The sequence below is a fragment of the Glossina fuscipes genome, unplaced genomic scaffold, assembly GCF_014805625.2.
Source record: "Glossina fuscipes isolate IAEA_lab_2018 unplaced genomic scaffold, Yale_Gfus_2 26, whole genome shotgun sequence".
Classification (NCBI taxonomy): Eukaryota; Metazoa; Arthropoda; class Insecta; order Diptera; family Glossinidae; genus Glossina; species Glossina fuscipes.
Window position 1 is genome coordinate 6,496,186 of NW_023998421.1, and position 21,349 is coordinate 6,517,534.

Consider the following 21,349-nt stretch of genomic DNA (forward strand, 5'->3'; position numbering starts at 1 on the left):
GGCTGATTCGTAAGTAGATAGCTTAATGTTTGCAAAAACTTTAAGTAGATGAATGGGAATACGCATGGAATATTGAATGTTTCATCGACTTTTTTTGACGAAATCAAAGTAAGTTTTAATCGATAAAAACAGGGTTAATTATTTCATTATGCTCTTATTGTGTAAAAGCAATTATTGGGACACTATGTTATTCACTTAGTTTTGTCGTGATTTAAACTAAGGAAACTTTTTATTTTATATAATTATTACAATTTACTTAGAGCAAAGAAGTGAATTCTAGGACTAGAAGTAGGGTGGACACTAACGTTCTTGTTTTCTTTTCTTTTTTAATGTAGATTAGATAGCGAACCATTTTATTGACATTAAGTTTTCCATTGGCTTTCTTGTAAACTTTAGGCGTTCTCTTGGTAGTCAAGTTTCTTTACCTTCGTTCAAATTAAATATATGTAATACAAAATAAATGTTTTATATATTAATATCGTTTCCAGGCCTGCGAATATAAGCGAGGCTTCATTATCTTTTCGGCCAAAGGTTGTTAGGACAATGAAGCTTCGCCTATATTCCAGGGCTGGGAATGTGCTTAGATTATAAATTCATGAATCTTCACATATGTTTATATATAAATACATGATTTATAAGTTTGTAAAATTTATAAAATTTACAGGTTGAAAATCTTTTCCGGACGTGAAAATATAAGCGCAGCTTCATTCAAACCCGGTCCTTCTATTACTCTCAGATGCTTCCAAATTCAGAGTCGATCAACTCACTTAATGGCACTATATAAACCTAGATATCCCAAAGATATCGGCTAGTGTATTAGAGGTCCTAGAAATGAACATAAACGATATTAGATTTCAACTTCCCAGCAGGCATTCATTTGAAACTAGTATTTTCATCGCTGCGCTGGGAAAAAGCTAGAAATTTTAACAGAAACCAATTTTTGCGGGCAATTAATTTTTTCTCACACTCTCTGCAAGGTTCAAAGTATGTCTTAAACCAAAGAAAATTTGGTGTTACCTGGTAACAGTGATTAAACATGCCCCACACTGAGAGGATAACGTTGTGGTATTTAAGGGTTTTCAACTCTTCCCTTTATTATGTTACTTAATTACAAAAACATATGTTAATGGATTTAGCAACTCTGACCGTATTTTTGTGTGGAATGTAGTAAATTTGTCTTTGTTCTATTTTGTCATTTATGAATTTATTTGATTTTTGGAGAATGGATAAAAATTTAACTCTTGGCAGCTCTTGTTTGCGAAGCAGAAACAGAAAGGCTAAAGATCTGGAGTAATAAAGACACAATCCTAAGAACAATAAGCAAATAAATTTACTATTAGAGATTTTTTATAAAAGATATAAGAATCTTAACACAAACATACAAAGAAGTACCGAAAAGTTTTTTTGTATTATAAATTTTTTAAAACATTAACGGGGAAAAATGCTTCAGAAATTTATCTTTTATTATTGAAAAAAAAAAGAAAATAATATATATAAAAAAAGCAAAAATTCTTTGTGCGAAGCGATAAATGTGGAGAGAAAAATATTTTTGTACACATTTATAAATATATGTATTTTTACATGCAAATGCAAGGATAAATCTGAAAGTATTAAATAAATGTGTCTTTTTTGTTTTTTTTTTTTAAATAACAATCTGTGAGAATAAAAAGTATTTTGTAAGCATTTCTTGGTAAGATTTAGGAAAATTAGAAAAGAAAAGAATCATAAACAGTGGTAATATTTGCTTAATAGAAACAACAGTAAAATAACAGTAAAAATTACAAGATATTTTGTGAACTATATAAACATTTTACCTATGCGGATACATATGTAAACATATACAAAATTGGTGTAGCAACAAATCAACTGTAAACAAACACAAAACATATAAAAAACCGCACAAAAACAAGAATCATTTTTTTTCTTGATTTTTCTCTTATTAATTTTTTTTATCCTATTTTCTTTTGCTTGTAATACATTTCGTTTTATTAGTCAATAATTTGATTTGAAAGGAAAATTTTGTTTATATTTTTAATTTGTTCCATTCTGTATTCGATTCATCTATAAATATATTCTGCATGATTCTTGGTCAATTATTGCAGTGTTCCAATCTCTATGAGCACTTGCTACAATCACAACAAAACTTTGCACAATTATTCGCTGAATTCCCCTGTATTGCCTTTGATCGACAATATCTAGTATACATTGTAACGAACATGTCAACGGCATTCCTAACCGCTATTGCGGTTATACTCTGCATACTATTTCGTATATTGAATGTAAATAGTCAGCCGCTGAAACCTTCGGTATGGTGCCTGGATCAACAATTTTTGGATACCCTATACAAAATTGCGCCAGTATTAAAAGAGCCGTAAGTACATTGTAAGAAAATACAAAAATTGTGAAAAAACTTTGAAAAATGTAGGTACAACTTTAATGCCGACGGTCGTTAAATAACGGTGATAACATGTTTATTTTCTTTTATTGAAAAGTGAGTCACTGAGTGTGTGCGGTTATTAATCCATTAGTTTTGGTTTACAGGCAACTAACAATTTTATGGTCACGAAATAAGTTTCTAACTTTATAGACTTCAGATAATGCTTTCGCAACATTCGCCAAGGCTTGCTCATATTATTTTGGAAGGTTACAAGCGGACTAAAATTATGTGTCTGCCCGACTTTCTCGATTGTCAGCGACAGCAAACCTTGAGTCGCATAACTTACAATTTTTATGCATTTTCAGGTTGATTCCGATCAACTTAGAGTAGTTAAAAAACTGAAAAAATCTTAGAAGACTAACTATTTCGCAGAACGACGTGTTCGTAAGTGGGATGATGGGTATCGCTGAAAGTAGCCGTAGTAGAATCGCGATTAACAAGTCAATGTTCGAATCTCAGTGCGGTGGAGCTCACTGCATTGCTCACTTTTATCGTAGCTGTAGTGAATGCGCAGTCGGTAAACGCATAGCACGTACCGGTTGGTCACACACCCATTCTATTTCGTCAACGTGTTACACAAAAAGGAAGCATCCGCTAAGTGATTGGTTATATTTGAAAAGGGGAGCCGAAAATGTAACGAAAATGGTAATTTTTTTTTTTTTAGCCCTGCGCCTCGGTAGATATAGATTTTTTGTTGTACTCTGTAGTAAATGATAGGAGGACAAGAGTTTTACCTCGCTTTTGGAATATAGGATAAACATAACATAAGCTTTATTGATTAACATAAGCGTGTGACCTGGCCTAACCATAACGAAAGACATGGGTTGGGAATTTGTAGAAAGTTTTAATCATCTGAAACGTATAAGATTTAGAGAAAAGTAAAGTCAATTTAAGTTCTTTTATATCTATCTATTTCGTCGTCTCTAATGTAATTTAATCCTAGTTAACGGTTTGACCAGGCAGAAGGAATTCGTAGGAATTCGCACATCACTGCGATAGTCGAAGAAAACTGTCAAGACCACCTTGGCTCACGATTCTCGCTCGATCGATCTGTCATTTCCGGGTCGTGTGTGTAGATCCGAGTCTCGTCTCTCATAATAACGCACGCTTCATGACCGAGTGATGGTCAGAAATCATCTCTTCACACATGTTGTAAAAATAGGAAATATATAATGTTTGCGTCTTACAAAACCAAATATCGCCGAAGCACTAATGACGTTTATGATGCAAAGTCAGGCACAGATATCTGTTGCAGTGTAACCATGTTAGAAGAGAAATATTTCCGATATTCGTTACATCGGCGCAATTTAAAGGTCTTCCTCTTTGTTATTATAACTTATGTGAATCCTCCTTTTGGGAAGCTTAGTACAAAAGGCTTTGCATTATTAGAAGACTCATTCACGTTTATATGCAATTGCATTCAAAGTACATATCGGGAGCGAAATGAGATTTTGAAGAATTAGTTAAAACCGAGAACTTGAAAAACATTTCGGATTAGGTTTATAACGAATGCCGAAATAAGCTGTTCTGGAGCGGAGATCTTTTATCTTGCATTTAGAAAATATTTTATTCGTTAAATTCGCAAAATGGATAAAAATCCGACTCTTTTCGATTGATTAGTCATAGCTAAGCAAGATAACGATGATAATACTAATGTAAGCATAAACAAGAAAAATGTTCTTCTATTTTTTTTGTTAAACGTTTAAAAAAGTTTCTTTTCATTAATCATCTTTACCTTGAAGAAGCAACAAGAAATCAAAGAAAAAATACGAGCAAAAAAAAACAAAACAACTGTAAAAACTTCACACTTATTTTATTATATATTGCCGGCTATGATTATCAGCAAAAAGAAAAAAACACAATCTTTAATTTCCTATCATTGTTAGAAAAAAAAAAAAAAGGTTTAAATGTGTTTAAGGGCGTAAATCGTCAATTTGTCATTCTTAAATTTTATAGAAGACGAGCAAAAAAAAAAAAAAAAAATAAAGCTATCTTTGCCCTCGAATTGAGTTAATTGTTAAATTTTGATAAGCAACAAAGAAGTTTATCGTTTGATAAACAGCTCATAATTACCGTTTGGAAAATCAATTACGTGAAGCTATTGCCAGTTGTTTGCAAATTGCACGAAGATGTGAAATTATTTATATTCGTTAGTTACAAAAGGTTTTATTAAGGGGGCCTTAGTGGACCCTTGACATTATCGACGGCACAATTTTGTACGAATGTATTCAACACCCAGAGAGACATGAGATAGACCCATCTTTTATGATGCCGATCGGTTCAGAATACTCTTTCTGCATCAATTTAAAATTGTCCGTCCGTCCGTCTTTTTTGTCGCCTTATTTTCAATCTATAGGGCGGCAGTTTTTACAATGTTTTGATTAAATTTGCTAGACTGCATTGTTGTCCGTCTGTCCATCGTCTTGTCTTGTGTTCACACCGCAAAGGTTGCAGATATTTTAACGAAATTTGGTATATGCACATGTCCAAGGATGTACGGCATTGAATCTGTTCACTACTTTGATCATTTTCCATATAAAGCCTGATTTTAAAAAATGGCTGGTGAAGTGCGTTTAACGGTAAACCATGGCTCGCTATAGTGCTTTTGCTCGCGTCTTGATAACGCGATGATTCGTAATACAATTTAGCAAACTCTTCAATAAAAAATATTAATATGAGAATGGGACATGTTTTGCTTGCGTGTATAAAACAATATGAAATTCTATATCGTATTGGGTGGAAAAATCTTTACCAGTTATTAACAAAAAAATTTCACAAAGGATGCGGGTTCACAATAGCTATGCGAAAAGCTAGGGCCATCCATGGACAAATTCCGATTTCATATTTACATGCCTTCTAGATTGTACATAAGCCATACTTGTAGCGCTTAAGAGATTCCATCTAAACAGCGTATGTATTATTTTTTCTAACTTTTAAATAAAATGTTATGTAAGATTGAGAATAAAAATAACTTTAAGGAAAATTTTTTTTAATATCGAGGATGTTTTCTAAAATAGACAGAAGCGTTTTAAAGTAGCCAATTTTATTGGTGCCACCTATTGATAGCCGACTGAGTTGACAAAAGTCCATTTTGCTCTAAAGTTCCTTCGGATGTATAGAAGTCGAGCTTGTTCGTTGAATTGAGTTATGAATGAAATGATGGAACTTTAAGGGAAACTCTCGTTGAATATTTACCCCTTAGTAAAGTCCGTGAGTGATATACGTTCGTAAAAATGGCAGTGATAAACATGAGTAATAATTCAAAGGTTGGTCATCCGAAACTTTTTATTAAAGCATGAATTTTCCAAAACACTGAGCATTTATCTATGGAAGACATGGGTTACGCCGAGCTGAAAGCTTGTATCCGCCATTATCAAGGACGTCTGTTCAAATCACTTATCTCTTTTTGATCGAGAAAATTTTTAGGGTGTAGGTCTGAAGGAAAATATTTTGAAAGCACCTCAAGTGAATCTGATGGGAACTTTTTTTTAAGAAGAGTGCACGAACCTAAAGGATACTAATTTGGATAGTTTTGACGTAGTTTCTAGGGTACTTTGGAACGCATCTTGACTAGATCTAAAAGAAATTACTTTGAAAAGCTCCCATTCAGTTTGCAACATGTCATGCATGTAAGTTTGTCTGAAATTTAAAAAAAAATTTTTTTTTTTTTTAATGACTTTGCATGATGCGTTTATATTTTATTTTATTTATATATATTTTTTTTTAAAGAAAATTGCTTACAACATATTTAATTTGAAATTATTTCAGTGCATGACAATGATAACATTGCTTTTTTTTTGGAAGTTTGCAACTTATTTCATAAACTAATATATCAACGAATAAACGCTGAAATAAGATTAAATTGCAAAAAAAAAAAATTATTTCGCCACATTTCGCAATACGAAAAAGCGATAGTAGAGAAAACAAGCAAACAAAAAAATTAAAATAATTGCTGAAAATAATTTTTTTAAGTTTTATTTATTTAACAATTTCATTATTGTTATAGTCCGCACGATCTGTAGCAAGAGGACGTATTTAGTTTGTGTGGATGCAAGCAACACCCAGAAAGACTGATAACTGAGATAGACCCGCACCTTTTTTTACGCCGATCGATTCAAAATCCCTTCCGTAATCGATGTAAGCTTGTCTGTCCTTCTGTCCAGATTACATTTTTTGACATGTTTTGATGAAATTCAATTCAACATCGTGTTTTGACCCAAGATTCAACGCTATTGAAAGTGCCTTGGATGGGACCACCTTATCGATGACTTATCTTATCTTACTTTACCTTAGTTTAAAGATTATATGAATAACCCTGTGTCAGCAACTGTACCACGCAAAGTGGTGTAGGGTATTTACTAACGGACTGCTTCCCATTACAACGGTTTCACTTGTTTGTTGTATCTAACAATAGTTGCAATAATTTAACACTCGATTTTATGCAAACAAGTGTTGTTCCGTGCTGTTTTCGAAAAATACAAATACATACATACATATATATATATATATTTATTTATTTATTTTGTACTAAAATTTAAAACTATTATGCATAAGAATATTATTCCTATTATGCCTTCCATATACTTTAAATTATTTAATTTATGCTTAAATGCAATTTGTTACAATTGAACTTATTGTTGTGCTTACCGTACCGTTATCGGCAATATTCTTATTGAATATCGAATATATTGCAAGAATGAGCGTAAGATTTACTTATTGACCTACGTGCATGTCTCTTATTTATAAAACCTATCATTTACTTCATATATAAGAAATTCATATTAAATTAGATCAATTTTCAGAATCAACCAAAAAAAAAAAAAAAAAAAAAAAAAATGGCGTATGTGTGGTTGTGCACAAACTTAACTTATTACTCATACATTACTTTCTATGCCAGTTCTGTCATATAATTATAATGTAATGTAATAAAAACCCTATGAAAATGAAAACATTGGGTTGCTAATCGAATCACTGATACCAGTTATCTACCTAACGTGTCTTATGTAATATTCGGTTCGGCTATCTGCACAGAGTGTGGGATTAAAATACATTGAAAAGTTTTGTAGGTGTTTAGCCAAGTAAGCTTCAATGATTTTTCCAAACTTTACTAAATGTTCTAATGTCCGTATGCCTTGTATTCGTTAATGCCGGACCGGGAATTGGCAATTGGCTCTAAAGCCGGAAATGTATTTATTATTACTATTATTATTATTATTATTTGATACATTCAAGCAAAAAAAGTAGGATAAGCATTAGCAATCAAAGGAATACATTGTACGATTAAAAGTGGGTTGACCATCGGCAATTGAGACTACAGAGTGCGTTTTTAAAGCCGAAGTATTAAAGTAATAAATATTGCATTGATTGGATGTTCTCCAGGTAACGTTACAATGGCTATAGGGCTAGAAGGGTTCTGAATGGAAGGATTTTGACGTTCACTAAGTACACCAAAGCCTTTTTTTGCACGCTTTTCTTTATCCGATTTTGAAATAACACGGCTCACCAATATATTTATGAAAGTTTTTGTTGAAACACGAATTCCAAAAGAATTTTCCTTTTTTTTTTAATTCGAATTTTGACAGTGCCTCACGGAAGTTTATGTACACAGCAACGGTCTAAGCTGAATTTCCGCTGGTAACTGCTAACTTAATTCGTGAGGGCTTGGAAATGCACTCTTTTTGCACGAAAAAATTTTTCTTTAAATTTTAATTTTGACAGTGTCTTACGGGAACTTGGATATCAAGAATTATATAAGGAACTTGGGAAACAAAAAAAATCCAGGTGTTCTGGTTGGGGAACCGTACATGCTGCTGCTGGCACGGACCAAGATTATCTTTCGTTGTTTTCTACCTCTAACTCGCATCTACACATATATACACGTACTTACGTTGAAGGAAGAAAAAACAACATTTAATGAAAAATTCAGCACAAAAAGGCTATGCTTCTTCTTCGACTGCGATAATTGTAGTGATGAAAATTACAAGAAATTCCGAATTTCTTTCATTTTGCGAAAAGAGTGAAAGGAAAAAACTAATTTATTAGATGTATTTTGCTTTGTAGTGAGGTTTTTTTGTCTTTACATAAACCTTTCCGGTGGCAAGAGAATTAAACGGGAAGAATTTCATTCATTTCTTGGTACTTCTTGGCAAAGCTAAATGGACTCCTTTGACAAAGATCTATAAGGTTATATTATCCATTATATATATATGTATATATTTTCTTATTATTTCTTAAGAAGAATTCTTTTACGACTGAAGGTCATGATAAACGAATACACACTTGCATACATAGTTAGTCTGTGGTTTTCTATTATTTGCATGAAAAAGTGGTTGTGAAATATTCATCAATGTTGCGTTGTTTTCTCCATATTTCACCATATTTCACCTACCGGCAAGGCTGATGAATACTTTTTTGTAGTTCTACAGAGTAATTTATTTATCAAAGGGCTTCTTTCAAATGGGAATGAATAGCTTTTGTGAAGTAGGAATTCCGAGAAGTATTTTTAATCTTCATCATCATTTGACATGAGCGACGACGAGAGATGATTTATAAGTGATAAGAAGTGACAGAAGTGATAGAAACCGCAATAGCTTATCACCATCCCTAAAGCGGTTTCTTTAATTATAGGCGCATCAGTGATTACACCATCACATCGCAACACATCAAGAATTCGCGTCAATTGTTAGATAAGTTTGTGCGATTGCCTGATAAAGCTTTCTATGATGTCAGTTGCAAAGAGAAGCCGCAGTAAGGAGAAATTCTTTGCCTTGATTTTTTGGTTCTAATGCCCCACGTGGCTGAATCCCTTCTTTTTATAAAGCATTGTTGAAAAATTCTTTTTCCGTAACAATATAAAGCAGCGGACGCGAAAAGTCTCTTGGCTCGTATGTGTTTTCTTCTTCTTGGTATATGCAAAAACTAATTTAAATTGACTTTGAAGCTTAAATCCGATGATAATAAATGTGATCTAATGTTTTATTGTAATGTTTGGAGGAAAACGTCGTGCAGAGTAAATAGATCTCTTACATATCTAAGTGATATAATCTCGCACAGTCACTGCTGTCATTGATATGTTGTTTAAGTTGTTTTTATAGAGGAAAAATGCTCCTTCATAACAATATTAAAACAAAAATTTATGGAAATCATTGCATATATAAAGGGGAGGTGTTTTCTTGCTACAAAAATGTTCTCTTTACGAAGGGATGCTTTAGTTTTTGGTTTGACCCTTAACGTCCACTCACACAGGATAGATGATATAATCCGTGTGAAAATCACTCTTTATTAATTATTGCTTATAGTCGAATTAATGGACTAATCAAAGTTTGTACCTGTGCACTACTTGTATCAAATATCGTTATCCTTACGATTCTGGCTCCTGGCCTTACTTTCAATGCTCCGCAATCTAGAAAGAAATAAGTAAAAACACTGTAGCGTTCAAAATAAGACGTTTTCCGATACGAACCATTTTCATAAGTGTACGTCATTGGGCCAAAACAAGTTAGGTTAACAAATTTGCTCAAAATGTACCAAAAATTAGGACCTGTAGATTGAAAATAATGAAACAAGCGATGCAGGCGGACAGACGGACAGACAACCTTAAATCGGTTCAGAAAGTGCTTCTGTATCGATCGGTGAATTAAAAGGTGGCTTTGTTTCAAGTTCTTCTAGGTGTTGCATACATCCGCACAAATTTAATATATCCTTGTACCGCAAGTGAAGTTGAGATGAGTATATTTCTGGGGTTTTTGCATAATTCTAAAAATTTGTAGGGGACAGTAATATGTTTTGGCATTCCATTATCCAATGCAAACGACTTGCATCGGACACAATAACTTAAGGAAGCGATATAGGAGTACTTATGAGTTTTATAAACGTTTCGGTTCATAAATTTTAAGATTTTTGAATCAATAGAACTTAAGCTGCACGTGATGGTAGAAAGAACTTTTTAAGTGTTCTCTTGTAGGCATCTATGCCCAAAAATCACTTGGTCGCTTTATGACGCATAAGATAAATTTCATTTAATTTCATTTATTAGATAAATTCAATGAGAGGGATATCTTTAGCCGAACACAAAGCTTGTAATAAACATAAGCTTCTATCTTATTGCCTACGATGCAAGATTTATAATTTAATTAGATTAGATTGTAGACTAACAAACAGATTGCAAGTTTTATGATTAAGTGAACGAAGAGAACAGATCAGCTATAAGTCATTGTGACCAATCGAAGCTGCAAACTGCGAAGGAGTTTTAATTCAGATATTGAACACACTCAAGGAGGTCAAAACATTATCAACATCCATAAAAACAAAGAAAGGCAACAGGCACGTATTGCAGCGTTGGTCTAGCTAACATAGGGTTTCGTTAAATTCCTTAGACCATCTTCTTATAAAGACAAGAGGAGATTCTGACGTTATTAACTGAAAATGCAACCTGAGTTTCGACGAGAGTCGAAACATTAACTAACTTTTTGTAACTTGACCTTTTCTCTTGGCTTTGGTTCTCGATACCGTAATCAGTGGAGAATATGTTAATCGAGCGATAATGATAATGAATAGAATTATTAAGGGATTTATTATCTCGTATTATAACAAAAGATTTAAGTTTTAACTAAGTTCAATTTACTCTGAGTCAATATATTAATATCTCTGTCAACTTGTTCAGTAAATTGTTGATTATTATCCGCAAACGGACGCAACTAACTCATATGAAAGAGACACTTTTCTTCTCGTGCTTTTATTAAAAATTTATTGCTTTGTTCTATACGTCTGCAAGCGATTCCATTAGTTTAGTTTTATTTTAATAAACGTACTTAGTTGAAAATGGTTAGCTTGCGTGACCTACTCGCACTATTATCAACCATATTATTCTTGCTCAACGATTGTCTCGTTTCCACTTTAAGCATTTAGTTAATTTGTATAATGTTTGCGTATTGAGTAGGTTTTGACTTTTCTTTTTATTTAACTTGTTGGATGGACTTATATATGCATATGTACATATACATATCCATACATAATAATTCTACAATATGAAATATATATAAATACATATATATGTATATACATTTGATATCAATAGCAAGCAATTTAAAGAAAAACATGTAAAAATATTATAGTCGGGTGGAGTCGACCGTTAAATACTCTCAACTGCTTCGCTTACAAAAATTCTTCATTTGTTTGCTCCCTAAAGTACTTAAATATTATTTCTCCATGTAAAGACACTCCTTTCATGGCAGCCCGTATGGAAAGTGCCCTGACCAAAGGGGGGGGGACATTTAGCAAAATTAATCCTTTTCTCCAAAAATCTTATTATTCTTCACCTATTTTCCTTATAAATAGTACCACATGTGTGTCAAAATTTTATATAGTTAATTTTTCTGTCTAATTACTATTATGAAAAAAATTTTTAATAAAAAATTTTAAAATCTTCTCTATCATGTAACGGTTTACGTTTGGTAGGAATGTTTTTATGATGAAAGCCATCCCATCTAATGCAAATTTTTCAGCTCAATTTGATATGTTAGAACGCTGTTAATCACACATAGTCACATTTAGCGAGAAATTTGGAGAATTACAATTTTGGTTTGTACATCCATTTTTCATAGATAATGGTTTCGAAAGTAATCGAATTCCTTCTGTATATCTCAAAAAGTTCGATCTGCAGGTTAAACACAAAAATAAATGAATATATGATAGACGGACAGAATGAGTACGCATACAATGAAAGGTGTGCGTCTTTTGTAAGTCCGCCTTGGTGTTACAAACATCCGCATAAGCTTAATATACTTTCTATCACAAGCGATGTAGAGTATTATAACTCTGAATTGACCCTGAAGACCTTTCGGTTACTATATACTTAATAGTCGCCCGCACAAACTTAATCCAGCCTTTACCATAATTTGTGTAGGGTATAAAAACTTTCTTGTTAGCGTTGTTTTTTTTTTTTGCCAGCACTCATTAATCATGTATTATATTATGGTTGGAATTTTTCCAAGAACTTTTTTAAACAATTTCTCAACAATTTTCAGTTTTGAAATATTGATTTTTAATAAATATTTAATATGAATTGAAATTTAATTTTCCACTACATTTAACTTACTATTTAATGCCGATATCATTATAGTTATGTTCCTACGCGGTTATGGGGCTTCAGTGGTCATATGCAGACCGTTTTACATAGTATTATAGGGCGCGTTAAATGTCCTTGGCCATTAGGCGAACGCGTTTATCTATCATTGGACGATGGCTCAACATTAACCTATGACCTGTATCAACCCATTAAGGAATTTGAAGGTAACGAGAATTGCATCTATTGTTCTTTCTAATTCATTTCGCTTTATTCTCTCTCCGTTTTAGATGACATCACTCTTGCTATATGTCCTGGCATTGGCAACAGTTCGGAAAGCGTTTACATACGCACATTTGTTCATTATGCTCAATGTCATGGCTATCGATGTGCGGTATTAAATCACATTGGAGCTCTTGGAAGTGTACAAGTGACAGCAACAAGAATATTTACATATGGTATGTTGATATAGATACTGTCGCGATTTACTATTGTAGATTATCTTGCTTGTTGTAATATAGGTCACACCGAGGATTTCGCCGATATGATTGATAATTTACATAGAAAATATCCAGGCACTTGTATCATAACAGTAGGTTTCAGTTTGGGAGGAAACTTGATTACAAAGTATTTAGGTGAAGTGCAAACCAGAAAACCCGAGAGTGTTATTGGGGGTATCTCTATATGTCAGGGCTATAATGCTGTTGAGTAAGATCAATTTAATTCTTCTCTACAAGAAATAAATAATTAAATATAACTTATTTTTATTGCTTACCTTCTATTCGCAGAGGCACTAAATGTCTTTTAAATTGGCAAAACTTTCGTCGTTTATATTTGTATATTATGACGGAGAACATGAAGAGTATTATTTTAAAACATCGTCAAGTCTTATTATCAGATGAGTCGATACAACGTCATAATTTAAATGAACGTGAGATAATTGCAGCCGCTACACTGCCGGAACTGGATGAGGCTTATACAAGACGTGTTCATAATTTCTCTACAACTCAGGAATTATACCGATGGAGTTCATCGGAGAATTATTTTGACAATATTGATAAACCCATCATATTCATAAATGCGAAAGATGATCCATTAATTCCCGAATTTCTATTAGGACCAGTTAAGAATTTTGTAGGTAAGTTGATTAAATTTATTTTAAAGAAACCCGTGGTCTGAGAAACTCTTTAAATAATTGGAGAATCGAAAAATTTTAAAAATCAAAAACAAATAGTTCTACTAATGAATTAGATCATATTATTGAAAGGAAACAAATTAAAAAAAAAAATAATAATAACTCACAAAAAAAAAAAAATAAAAAAAATATAAACCAAGAAATTAAGAAAAGAAATTAAGTTAAAATATTTTATTAAAAAATCAAGTTAAAAAATACAAAAAAATTCAATTAATAAATTGAAAGAATATATAACATACGCCGAAGGGCAATGTCTGCTCTTATGTGAATGTTGTGCGTAATTTGATTTTAAAAAATCAAACTTCGTTTGCAGTCGATAGGTTTCGAACCTACGCTGTTGAAAATCTGCATCCGAAAATGGAAAGTAAATAGCAGATTAAAATAGGAGAAAATATTAAAAGAGTCAATGGAGAGAGTTTTGTTTATTTGATAAAATTGCGAAATAACCACTTAAACCGTTGGCTGCTACTCGAATTCTCAAGAAAACCTGTCAGGGCTAAGTCGTAAGTAAAAGGTTACTGTGACAGTTATGCCATGCCGGGTTTTCGCTGCCAACGTGTTAATGACTTTGGCGCAAGTATGTTGGGTAGCGAACTAACTTATTTTTATGTAACTTCAAAAAAGAAAAACTCTTGCTTCGCTTCGCAGTCGGTAGGATTCGAACCTACGCTCCCAGAGGGAATCTGATTTCTAGTCAGACGCCTTAACCGCTCGGCCACGACTGCACGTTGGTTGCTGTGGTTTATTCAAAGACATAATGTTGTAATTGTTTATCATTTGTATGTATTGCTTTCTGTAGGTTGTTGGCTCATGAAAAATGAAATGCACCTTGCACTATTTTTTTAAGCATTGTGTAAAAGATGAAATCAAACCGTTTCCTCATTTGTTTTTTCTTTTATTGTTTTAAATAGTATCACATCAGCAAGCTTGTTACATTGAAGTAGCTCATGGCGGTCATTTGGGTTTCTATGAAGGCGGTTTCATCTATCCAAATCCAGTTACTTGGCTTGATCGCACTTTAATAGCAATGATTGGAGCTCTTTTTATTGTGCATACAACACCAAATAAACATAAATCCGGCGTCTCAGCTCAATGCTAAATTATTTGATTATTTTTTTTACTGTGATGAGAGACAACTTAGAATTTTTCTAAAAATTTTGTACAATACAAAAACAAAAAATTAACGTATAGCTACGTTAGAGTCCTTTACAAATAATTGACTAATACCAAATTTTGCATGTATTATAACTTTTGTTAATCAACCATTGGCAAAATATTAATAAAAATATATCTAATCTGGCTTTTATTAGTATTCCCATTGTATTCTTTTTTTTTCATTTTGTCGAAAATCATTGCTTTCACAGTTTGTTGTGTTAGTTGTTTAATATAAAATAAATAAAATAAACAAATGCGATCCAAACGTTACAAACATTCAATATGTCGAATATGTATTTGAAATTGCACAACAGTTTGCATTTTTTTTTTTTGTATTTACATATTAAAAACCAAAGTAATGAATGAAACGCCACAATATTTCGACAAATAGTACTTATACTTAATATATGGCAATAGTTACGTGATAAGTATTAGTTACAATTGTTATTAAATGCATTAGCGCTTACCTCTGCCTTTTCTTCCATGTCTCCCGTTAATTCAAATTTTTGATTCACACATATATAGTCTTATTAAAGCGTTTATTTACTGTAATTACAGTATCGTTTTCAATGGTATTCACCTTTTTTATTTTATAAAAATCTCTACAAATGCAGTCCAATCAGTTATATATATACATGTATGTATATATATATAAAATAAAGTTTCACATTCTTATAGATGACTTGTACAAGGTATTTAATGGCCTTATATATATTTAAAATTAAAATCGGAAGTGAAAATAAAGTTCAATGATATATAAAAATACAACAATTTTTTTATGTAATTATTGTAATCTTTTTGTATTCTATAAATTTTTGATATATACAATTTTATTTTACATAAATATTTTGTACTGGAAGTAGATAAATATTGAAATAATAACAAAAAAAAAAAAAAAGATCCATGTAAATGCTCTATATAGCATATAATGTATTAAAGAATATGCGATTTTTTTTTTTAAATATTTTTTATTCATTATTTAGTTTAGTAATACTAAAGCATTTAATGTCTTTTGCAAATTTTCTCTTCTATTTTATTATTAATTTTTTTAAATTTATTAATAGATGATTAAATCAAATTTTGGCTCTTTGAAGTTAATGATTTTATGATTTAATCTAAATTGTAAGATTTTTTTTTTTTGCAATTTTGAGACATATATATATATATATATATATATATATATATATATATACCTATGTACTCTTGTAAAATAAGATAACAAATACTTTCGGTTTAGGCCGAATATTTCCAATACTCACCACTTGCTTGCTTTCCTGTATTTCGAGAAGCTAAAGTAAAAAAAAGATATACTTCATGGAAAAAAGTGCATTACAAATATTATGGAAACAAAAGCCACATATTTTGTGTAGATATGTTTCGTAGCACATAAAAAATTATTGAAAAAAAGTAACCAAAAATTAAAAAGTAAAAATTAAGCGTGGTCACGGATCCGCCTATTCAATGTGATATGTCTGAAGGACAACACACAAAATGTGCTCAGCGTAATATATAGTATTAAGAATGTGATGAAGGGATTATTATGTGAAGAACAACCACCTACCCGACTTTTGTCTGCATAGATTACCCTCTCATATAAAGCGGTAGGCTGCAAGATGGTTTTATTCTAACAGGAAAAAAACTGGCGGCAATTTTCTTATAATACGGCATTTTTACAACAAGATACGGGGATTATTGTTTGGCACTATTTAGATAATTAGCTTGTAGGCGCAAGCAAAGAAAGCAAGTGCGCACGTGATTGACAAGCGAGTCCAGAAAGTGAATATATATAATAGTTTTCAACCAAGTAAAAGTTTTTGTTTTACTATACCGAGCATTGACGATGAAAGAAGTTTACCGTATTTCTCGGATTATAAGACGCACCTGTTACAGAAAGATGGACTCAAATTACGGCTCGAAGGCTTTGCTACTGCTTTTGCAATAAATCTTCTCTAAATTTGAGTTACGAGACCGAGTGTGAAGACGAACTGAATATTGCTAGAACGAGTTATGTAAACAATAAATAAAAATTTTCATGCGAAAGTAACACTGAATTATTCAATGCGCCAAAAGGCGCATAAAGTCCGAAAAATACGACGCCACATTCAATGAAATTAAGCAATTTGTTTATTATTGTTTTGTTACATGATAAAAATGGAGCAACTTAAGTGGAATTTAAAAACGAAGTATCTGATATGGCATATCTAGTCTCATATAACAGGGTTTCGCGTAATACTTTGTAGCCACCTTGTTGTAGGAGGGTTATCTGTAATTAAGGATGGCCTCATAAATCGGTTAGATCCTTTTTTCTTATGAACATGACGACAATAAAACGTAAGAATTCGCGAGTGACATGAAAAGATATGCGTAATTCCGAAGCGCCATGTGTGACATACAGAAGGGTCTGACTAAATTCATTCCCGTTATTATGTAAATAAAGAGTCATATTCTTTTATACCCTAAAAAGAATACTCGCAGAAAGGCTTTTGAAAAATTTAATACAACTTTTGTGATAGACCTGCTTGGACTGAGTTTGCCATTTGCCTTAGGCTATATCAGGTGTATAAGAAAGCGATTTGGGAAGTAATTTACTCCAGATTGCGGTTTAATTTCTTGCGTGCTTTAGTTTAAATTTTATTAAAGAAAGTGTTGAAATTTTCTCTTCTTTTATAGATTGCTTCCCTGCTTTAGTTCTCGTATGTGGGTTAAACGCATTTTAAAAACTCTGATCTGATAAAAATTAAATAAATTCTTTCTAGTGGTGGGTAAGAGGGCAAATAAAAGTTATATGTATATATACAGGTATATATTTTATTTCCTTTGCCTGTAAATCAAAAATAAGAAGAAAATTAATCGCTAAAATTAGAAAATAAAACAACCTCACAAATATTTAATAAAATTTCAGTAAAAAAAAGGAAAAAAAAAAAAACCAAAAAATTTATAATAATGTTTTATTTTTAGGTCCTCAAATATTTTTGCACGTCTTTCGGCTGTTTTGGAAATTAATTGTTATTTTTATACCCACTTTACCTGTGCTACTAGTGGTTGAGTTACACGCGTTTTAAATTATATCGACCGATTCCCAATCACTTTCTAAAGCGATGGAGGGTTGAGTTCAACCTAGAGGAATATTTCGATGTGGTTTGGTACACTCTTATGGTGACTGGTTTTTGAAAATAGTTCGGATCGGATTACTTCCCGTATATGGCCTTATTTTGAAAACTCTTTATATGAACAACGGTGGGGTGGTGTAGGAAATTTAATGTTGAAATGTGACGCACTATAGCGTTTATATTTGTTTAGGATGTGAATTAAACACTATATTTTATGGGATATAATAAAACTTCTGACCAACATTCACACCGGACTCCCACCTAGGAAAGCATTAAACGTTTACAAATCTATTGTTAGATCCAAAATTGAATATCCCTACTCTACATCGTGTAACGCTCCTGCGTATACATTAAAAAAAATACAAACCTTTCAACACTCAATCCTAAGACGTTGTACCGGTTTGTCCCCCTCAACACCAATATCAATTTTACGTTCCATCTCTTATGAACTCCCCGTTGCTAAGAGAATTTATCTTGTAACTGCAAAAGAACTTCTCAAGGTAAAAATCTTCAAACCTGCCTTCTTTGACGAGGTCGCTTCCAGACACAATCATGTCATCAGTAGTTACTCTAACTGCTTCAAAAAATTCAGTAACATCTTCAATAAAGTTAACTCAATACCCTCCTGGAATAATATTATTCATGATAAATGCGTAGTTAAATTAAACTTACTTAATTCGATCACCAACTCAAAAAAAAATCGATCAGGGTCTTGTCTTCGAATCGCTTGTCTGCAAAAACTTAACCACTTCATCGAAAATAACTTCAAAATATACGCAGCGGATGGATCTATCAATTCGGACATCTCTAGTTTTTCAATTATTGAATACCCAAACTTACTTATAGGAAAATTCCAAGTTCTACAAGAACTATCATCCACTTTCATTGAACTTCTGGCCATCTGAAAAAATTTGTAGTTTTCTCTGACAGCAAATCTGCTCTAATATTAATCAAGAACAAAGACCCATTCAATAAGTATGTCTTCGATATCTACAACCTTTTAAAAGACCCAAGTATTGAAAAATGCCACATCATCTGGATCCCAGGTCACTGCGGTTTTAGTATCAATGAAAAAGCTAACTTCCATGCTCGTCAAGCTAGGTTCGATGGTACAGAAAAAGAGAAAAGTAAGTAGAATTTAGAAGTAAGAATTTATTCTTTGTTAATTAACATTAATAATAACATTATTTCCCAATAGATATTGTAAAGGTTCCGACGCCATCAGAAAAAGAGAAAAGTAAGTAGAATTATTCTTTGTTAATTAACATTAATAATAACATTATTTCTTTATTATTTCCCAATAGAACAACAACAATTGGAAGGCGAAATCGCCAACGGGGAAATGAGCGAAACGCCCGCCAACGGGCGAATGAGCGACGTTACATCACGGATTTGCGCCAAAAATTAAGTCGCCGCTATCATCATCAAGATCCTTATCCTTATCCTTATCCTTATTCTTGTTCTCATCCTTATATGCATAACTGTCATTGTCATCATTATTTTTATTAATATATTTTTATATATATAAAGAAATAAATTCTGATTTGAATTTTATATAATCTTGAGCGGTTTTTTAATTATTGTTCTTGCCGAGGTATTGATTAACTGATCCTTTAGGTTTTTCCTTATTATGTTATTTTTTCGCTATGTAAACGCGCCTTTAAATTCTTAATTTCTGTAAACTAGAACGGAGGCGCGAGATATGATATCATCCCATACTTGTAAAATTGAATAAGTTTAGTTGGCGTATTTTCCATAGGTGATGATAGAAGAGGGAAAGCGACCAAGTCAACGAAAAAGGATCGGAAACGATCAGGAAACCATTAAAACCATTAAAAAGAATAACAATTTCTTTCATATATATATATATATATATATATATTTGGAGAATACAAAATATAGAATGCTTTAATATAAACAGCGAAACGAGTAAACCACTTCTCTAAACACTTTCAATATTTTCGACAAAATAAAATCCACGCTACAAAATTGGGTATTCCTTTAGATACAAGCTAGTAAACAAAATATTAAATTGTAACGTTCGATTCTACAAACTCTTTTTCAGATTAACAGCTGAATTAAGTTCGTAACAGTTGAATTTGAAAATTCTTTAGGCACACTTCTATGTTTGAAAAAGGTTATCCACATGAACAGCGCAATATTCGCGATTATAAAATTTCTTAATTTCTTTTATTTTACAATTTAGCCTAAAATTACACTGTCATAATTTTTATTATCAAATTAAACAAAGTCCTCGCTAAATTCCCTGTTGAAAGGCAAAGCACAGAGTCGCTTATAATATATATAAATGGTTGAGTGCCCAACTAACAACTTAAATGTTAACGCCAAACAGCTATGTTAAACGCGCAACTTAACAGACCAGAAAGGTCCAACTTTGTAAAATAACATTATCTAACGGACCAACTTAACAAAAGCCGTCGGCAAAAGAAAAACTTAACAGTGCGTGCGTTATCAATCACTCAACTCAACAATTTTGATCAAAAAATTATGATCAAAATACCATCTACAAAATGACTACTAACCACAACAACAACAATTCATCATACCCAACTCTTCTTAACATACAATCATATTCAGGTGTTGTCATATCAAAGTCTTTCTTTCACTTTGATTCATTTAATGTAACGTGGCCTTTGCTTCACATCAGCAAATACAACAATCTTTACGTTATAAAAGAAACTCTTTGTTATTCGCATTAGCAAAGCAGTGGAACTTAACTCCAACTTATGAAACTTAACCCAATCAAAATTCATGCAAGATTTGTAAAGCATGTGGAAATTAACCTAGAAGTTTTACCATGTATTTAAGAAATTTTTAAATGCAAGTATGGCATCACCTTGTTTTAGTTGTGTGCTCAACCAGAAAGCATTGCCATTGTAGCAAAAAAAAAGCAATAAAAAATTATTATTATTATTACTATAAATTTAGTCTAATGAAAAAAATTCCTAGACTAAAAAAAAAACATTAAGCACTAGCAACACAGGCTCTAATTTAAATAAACGTACATTAGATAATTAGCTTGGTAGTATTAATAAAGTAATATATAGAATTGATATTCGATTCTGAAGTTGATTTTAGAATGTCCAAAGAGTTAATCGTTCCAAATGCAATACTTCTAGCCAAGGAAAAGTTATGGCAGTCGCAGCGAAAGTGCTTTATAGTGAGAATTTGTCTACAAATTGGGGAGGAAGACTTCATCAAGATCCATTGGTGAGTTGCAATTGTATGACCAAGGCGAAGTCTCGAAAATGTTTGTATCTTGGTTTTCTCAACATTTGTTGGATATAAAGGTGGAGTTAATTGAGGGTTAATGGAAGAGTAGTGTTGGTGTTGGTATTGTAAATTTCCTTCTGCAATTTTCTCTTTAA

The 21,349-nt window shown here is 32.0% G+C and overlaps 1 protein-coding gene and 1 non-coding gene across 7 annotated transcripts; one reads left to right on the plus strand and one right to left on the minus strand.

The window, feature by feature from the left end:
- The first annotated feature begins 1,443 nt into the window (after positions 1 to 1,443).
- Positions 1,444 to 15,240, plus strand: LOC119635303 (abhydrolase domain-containing protein 2). 6 transcript variants are annotated; one of them, XM_038030059.1, is made up of 7 exons: positions 1,444 to 1,690; positions 2,103 to 2,371; positions 12,558 to 12,727; positions 12,791 to 12,958; positions 13,022 to 13,208; positions 13,289 to 13,638; positions 14,607 to 15,240. In XM_038030059.1, exons 2-7 carry the CDS (start codon positions 2,217 to 2,219, stop codon positions 14,792 to 14,794), a joined length of 1,218 nt encoding a protein of 405 aa, XP_037885987.1. In that variant the 5' UTR covers positions 1,444 to 1,690; positions 2,103 to 2,216; the 3' UTR covers positions 14,795 to 15,240. The 6 variants fall into 6 exon arrangements, with proteins under 6 accessions (XP_037885987.1, XP_037885989.1, XP_037885991.1 ...); XM_038030061.1 differs by having other exon boundaries at positions 1,444 to 1,607; XM_038030063.1 differs by having other exon boundaries at positions 1,659 to 1,676.
- On the minus strand, positions 14,339 to 14,420 carry Trnas-aga. Its single transcript has one exon. It is a non-coding gene; the product is annotated as a tRNA-Ser (tRNA).
- Positions 15,241 to 21,349: the final 6,109 nt, after the last annotated feature.